Below are 6,144 nucleotides of genomic sequence, written 5' to 3' on the forward strand. Positions count from 1 at the left end.
GTGAATTTTGCAAATTTGGTAATTCACAAATTTCCCAATGGCGGAAACCTAATTTCAGTGGAGTGTCAGCATCGAGCAGTCTCAAAAATTTCAGTCTTACATGATCTTCTAAAGTTATGTAGGGCATGCGCCATTGCAGTTTTGTAATTTTCACACTAACGTTTGTTCCGCTTTGAGACTCAACACAATTTAGATCTGTCGGTGACCTCAATAAGACGAGTTCCTGTTTCAAATTTAAAATTATTCTTTGAAAATCTTCAAAAAACGGGAGGATTAATTTCAGCGGAACACAGAAAGTGAATGTATTATCCGTTAGCTCATATCCTGCTCTGTCAAAACCAGCCAAGTGATATGTGTTTTTATCGAGAGTATTTTTCACCAATATAGCTTTAATTGTGGATGTTAATCCAATCAATCTTGATTTAGAAATTTGCTGACCTGCTAATTCATATCGTATTTCGTCAAAAAGGTTACCGATTACGTTACTGCTTAATTTATAGCCTGCTGCAACTGGTGTATCGGCTGGGTCTTTTCCCGGTTTTGTACAGTTAACTGTTCCCTCAATCAATATGAATGATTTACAAGGTAAAGAATAGACATCTAAAGAATTTATGCCAATACGTGCCTCGTCAGAGTTTTTTATTTCCTGTCCCGAATAAACTGTATGAGTGTGAAATTGGAATTTAGTAATATCATTATAAAACTGAAGGTCTGTCTCCACATCCAGTATTTCACTAATTGCCGCCGCTCCCCCGCCTAACATGTCGCCAATCGACTATAAAACCCAACTTTTCTAATATTCTCGCGCTTTTAGCCGACAAAGCACGTTTGTTTTTAGGTGTTGTCGCTATCGCGTTCCTTTCTCTAATGACTTGATTGTTCTTATTCGAACGTGGGTTGAAAATAAGATAACCCATTACTTTTCACGTATGTGCAACCTAATTGTAATTGTATCTCCGCGGAAATCAATAAACGATCCGTTCTGGTCCGTTACCTTTACATTAATAGTTTGAATTCGATGCGTATTCAAAGGTACATAAATAATCGGTGATGGTACTTCGTTTATTAAATAACCGCTAGGAACCTTTGGTAAAAATTCGTAGATTATATGATTTTGTTTTCCCTCAGAATAACTGCCGCAAGCTAAATTACACTCAACAAGAATACTGTCAACGCTTGTTATGTTAACCAAATGTTTGGAATAATGCCATTTATTTGGCTGCAAAACAACATTATCAAAACCAAGTATCTTAGCAATCGAATCAGAACGTGTTAAATCAATGGCTTTATCAGAATGAATTTCAATCTTCATAGTATTTACGTTTGCACGTATAATAAGTTTATTCTTCTTGTCATCAATATTCAATTTATTCTTTAAAGATTTTATAATATCCTCAACTTCATATGCACCAGTATCCAACTCGATTAATCTATCACCATATTTGAAGCTGGAATTTGTTCCTTTGTTAATGTTTGCAATACTATTGTAACTGGAAAAATTAATCAATCCAATTTCCCATTCACGATTTTTATCCAATTCTATAGCTTCTTGTAAATGTTCATAGAGATCACTTGTGTTAGATCGTAATGTAATAACCACCATCTTGTGTGTTCGCCACAATCACTTAATTACAACTGATTTGCAAGAAACAATAATGTAAGATGACCACAAAAATCGCTATTTAATGGTTGCATATGCTCTACATTATAAAATATATTTACTCCATTTTCTTTTTTCCAATATTTGTCCAATTCGTATGGAGGTTGTAAATTTCCAATTGGATCAAAATACCAAACATTAGAACCAATTTTCTTATATGCTACCCAGTGTGTACCATCCTCGCTTTCCCTTGCTAAATTCACAATGGCATTTTCGTTTTTTAGAATTTTTTTGGGTAATGCATCTAGCATATATATACCTCTTAACCGAATCTGTAATAATTTCGACCAATCAATCAAATCATAATTACTCAATTCTCCTTCAATATTCATGTCTTCTTCTTCTTCTTCTTCTTCCTACTCTTCTTCGCTGTTGTTCTACGTTTCTTAACTTGGGGGAATAAACTCACTCCATATGATGCTGGCGGGGGTGGGGCTAGAAGTCTACCACCACTTTTAGGAAAAGGCTTCAAAAAATATCCTTTTCCTGCAATATGCTTTTTCAACTGAGCTATAGCTTTGCGTCTAATATCGTTACTATAACTTCTCCTCTCCCCCTTCTTCTTCTTCTTCTTTCTCAAAGTCCCACCAAATGCCGCTTTAGCTTTCATAACGTTTGTAACAAGATAGCTAAGTGCTTTCTCGGCAAGAGGTGTTTGAGGATTTTTGAAAATGTCCCATGCAGCGTTCGCTAGAGCCCTGTCAGCTACCGCTCGAGTTTTATTATCACTATTTTGAGTATAGGCTATATCGTGGGCCTTGCAAGCTTTATCTAACGAATTTATGCCTTGATCACCTCTCTTTAACCTTTCATTAACCTTCGTGCCCGGCCCACAATACTGATATCCCGGAATATGATATTCTTCTCCAAGGTTATCAATTACCTTATTTAGAATAGTTGATGTTACATTACCTGCCAAACCTTTAAAAACTCTCGCCGCTGAACTCAAGATTCCTTTACCCCGTTTCCTTGAACTCTGCTTTTTTCTCAAACTCTGCTTTTTTCTCCTACATACCATTTTTCATTACCTTTCAACTCAATGGTTGAACATTAACTGAGGTTAATTAATTAATCAATACATCAACTTGATTTGGTTTAATGTTCAACCAATGAGTTGGAAGTGAATTCATATTTCTACATCTAATGCTATACTCTCAGATTGAAGTGATACATTGCTTGAATGATAAGAATATTATTTCAAATCTGAAAAGGTGAATGTGATTTGAAAAGGGAAGAAATGATGACGGGCCACCCACATCTGTGGGAGCACAAGAAGGAGGGGCGCGAGAAGCTGGCAGCGCTTGCCTGCACAGCTGTCTGCCTCTAGCGCTAACTCTACTGAGCATGCTCACAACAAACTATAAAAGACCTGTCCACCTTATTTAAATTATCATTCACAACAGAGCAGCTGAACCATTTCTTCTGTGTGATATTCATTACAAACTTATCAAGATCGTCAACAACAACAGGTAAGAATTGAAAACAATTTTTTATCAAATGTACACTTATTTTATTACACTACTCGCATACATACATATATACAATTTGTTACACACAAGTGTCCAAATTGTATACAGATATAAAAATTGTTATGCTTTAACAATTTTTATATCTGTCCAATTTGGACACTTATGCGTAACTACCAAAACATAATTTTTACAAGTAAGATTAAATTCGCGAATTTTCGCTGCATCAATGCAGGAAGCAAATCTTTGAGGCAGATATACCTCACATTTGCTTCCTGCATTGATGATTTTCAATATTATCCTGCGTCCGTGCTGATTGGTGTGTTCCCTCACACTGACGATTCGGTAGGGATGGTCCTCCTCCAATTCTCTCAATGGGACCCACGGCTTGCTCACAGGTTTGTTGATCAAATCAACAAAGCCCATTTCTCCCTCCTTTATCAGAGGGACGAGGGAGGAGTCCTCCTGTTCCAGCATACGTTTCTGTTGAAAAATATTTGATTAGTGTCTTATTTGTTTCAGATCTCTACATCAGATTATCATCGAATTCTCTGCATAAAGTGAGTAATATCAGTTATTGAAATATCATTGTTGCATGATTGAATACTTTTAACAATATCTAAGCAGTTCAAATAATATTTCCTTAGCATCAATCCAGTTCGTAATTTCCTTTACATTCCAAGCACTTCAAATAATATTTATGTATGATTGAATACTTTTAACAATATCTAAGCAGTTCAAATAATATTTCCTCAGCATCAATTCAGTTCGTAATTTCCTTTACATTCCAAGCACTTCAAATAATATTTATGTATGATTGAATACTTTTAACAATATCTAAGCAGTTCAAATAATATTTCCTTAGCATCAATTCAGTTCGTAATTTCCTTTACATTCCAAGCACTTCAAATAATAATATTTATGTATGATTGAATACTTTTAACAATATCTAAGCAGTTCAAATAATATTTCCTTAGCATCAATTCAGTTCGTAATTTCCTTTACATTCCAAGCACTTCAAATAATATTTATGTATGATTGAATACTTTTAACAATATCTAAGCAGTTCAAATAATATTTCCTTAGCATCAATTCAGTTCGTAATTTCCTTTACATTCCAAGCACTTCAAATAATATTTATGTATGATTGAATACTTTAAATAATATCTAAGCAGTTCAAATAATATTTCCTTAGCATCAATTCAGTTCGTAATTTCCTTTACATTCCAAGCACTTCAAATAATATTTATGTATGATTGAATACTTTTAACAATATCTAAGCAGTTCAAATAATATTTCCTTAGCATCAATTCAGTTCGTAATTTCCTTTACATTCCAAGCACTTCAAATAATATTTATGTATGATTGAATACTTTTAACAATATCTAAGCAGTTCAAATAATATTTCCTTAGCATCAATTCAGTTCGTAATTTCCTTTACATTCCAAGCACTTCAAATAATATTTATGTATGATTGAATACTTTTAACAATATCTAAGCAGTTCAAATAATATTTCCTCAGCATCAATTCAGTTCGTAATTTCCTTTACATTCCAAGCACTTCAAATAATATTTATGTATGATTGAATACTTTTAACAATATCTCATATACCATTTCTAATCAGATCGAGGAAATATTGCTTGCATTCTAATCAGTTCAAATAATATTCAGATCAAATAATCAAAGACTCGTATGTGCACAGATTTTTTATCAATCACAGAAAAAAAATCTGTGCATACACAAGTTAATAATAATAATAATATTTGTTGAAACTAACCTTTGATTGAGGGAGCAGACTATCCTCTTCGGTGCTCGCTTCGCCCTCCTCAAACTCGAGCTTCCTTTTGGCGGCCTGTCTCTCCCTGATATTGTTGGACAGCGTTGTCAGGACAGCTCGCCGCGGAGCCCAGGTAGCTGGCGGACGCAGGCGTTGCACAGGGCTGTCTCCAATCACCGTCTCACCCCCTGGTGATGTTGAACGTTGAGGTCCAGTGGAGGCAGGAGCTGAGACGCCCGCAGCTGAAGAGCTGCCGCAGCTCTCGGCGGCTCTGCGCTGCCAATAATCGAGGACGCGCTGCGAAGGCGGGCTGTCTGGGAGGATGTAGGAGGGTGAGCTCATGTCGAATGTGAAGTCTCTGTGTCTCTGATGTAAATGGTGATTTTCCTCTCATCGCACGTGTTTATATAGCATTCGTTTCTCTCTCTGTTCCAGACACGTGCGAGCGAGAGCGTGCTACAAGGCGAAAAAAATTCGAATTCTCCCCAACAACAACACGTGCTCTCAGATCGTTATCAGATTGTAAGTATACCACACACGATCATTTTTCGAAAAGCATCCATGTGTTAGAAGACGAAAAAAAAAATCTCGTCTGGAACTTAGCATGAGACATTGCTATAAATCTCCAATAAAACCCATGATTCTAATTTCGTTAATCAATGTTAGATCCTTCAACATCAAAGTAAGAGCATCTCATTTTTCAAACATGAATCTTGTCAGCGTTTTCTATCATCAATATGGCATTTTAATATTTTTACTGTAGCAAAGTTGTTGCATTTCATTTATTTACAATATTGTACACATACTTGATTTTGAACTTTCTTTCTCAATCCTGTTCTAGCCCATTCTCATCTGCAGAATCTCGAAAAAAATTCCAGATAACTCGATTTAATTGTTCTTCTGTTAAATGAGCATTGTTTTCTATTATAACTTTTTTAATTTTATCGATAGACTCTTTAAGATGCGCACACGGGCATCTCCACGAATCGGGGAAGTCACCATCGCCCCTGAATTTATCTAATGATGATCCGAATAAATCGCAAACAAGAATATGATTATAGTTATCACTATGCCAAACTCCTAATTTTTCATACTCTCTCACAAAAGTTAAATATTGTAGATATGTCCATCCTTTTTCCGCTAACTGTGCCAATATATCTAGGTGCGTGTCCAAGAGTTCACTTAATTTATATTGATATCTCATTTTTTCTAAAGGAACAGAATGGTATTCACTTAATCG

At 35.4% G+C, this 6,144-nt stretch overlaps 1 protein-coding gene across 1 annotated transcript; it reads right to left on the minus strand.

Moving 5' to 3' along the window:
- Nucleotides 1-489: 489 nt before the first annotated feature.
- Nucleotides 490-6,138, minus strand: LOC120351569. Its single transcript, XM_039429386.1, has 3 exons — nt 4,905-6,138; nt 3,388-3,609; nt 490-552 (listed from the first exon to the last, which is right to left on the minus strand). Exons 1-3 carry the CDS (start codon nt 5,244-5,246, stop codon nt 490-492), a joined length of 627 nt encoding a protein of 208 aa, XP_039285320.1. The 5' UTR covers nt 5,247-6,138.
- Nucleotides 6,139-6,144: the final 6 nt, after the last annotated feature.

Source organism: Nilaparvata lugens, chromosome 5 (genome assembly GCF_014356525.2).
Source record: "Nilaparvata lugens isolate BPH chromosome 5, ASM1435652v1, whole genome shotgun sequence".
Taxonomy (NCBI): Eukaryota; Metazoa; Arthropoda; class Insecta; order Hemiptera; family Delphacidae; genus Nilaparvata; species Nilaparvata lugens.

Coding starts and splice junctions, on each gene's coding strand:
- LOC120351569 (XM_039429386.1), bottom strand. CDS start 5,246: ATGAGCTCACCCTCCTACATCCTCCCAGACAGCCCGCCTTCGCAGCGC. Junction 3,610..4,904: donor GTCTGCTCCCTCAATCAAAG/GTTAGTTTCAAC, acceptor ATTTTTCAACAG/AAACGTATGCTGGAACAGGA. Junction 553..3,387: donor ATGCAGGAAGCAAATGTGAG/GTATATCTGCCT, acceptor TTGAGGGAACAG/TTAACTGTACAAAACCGGGA.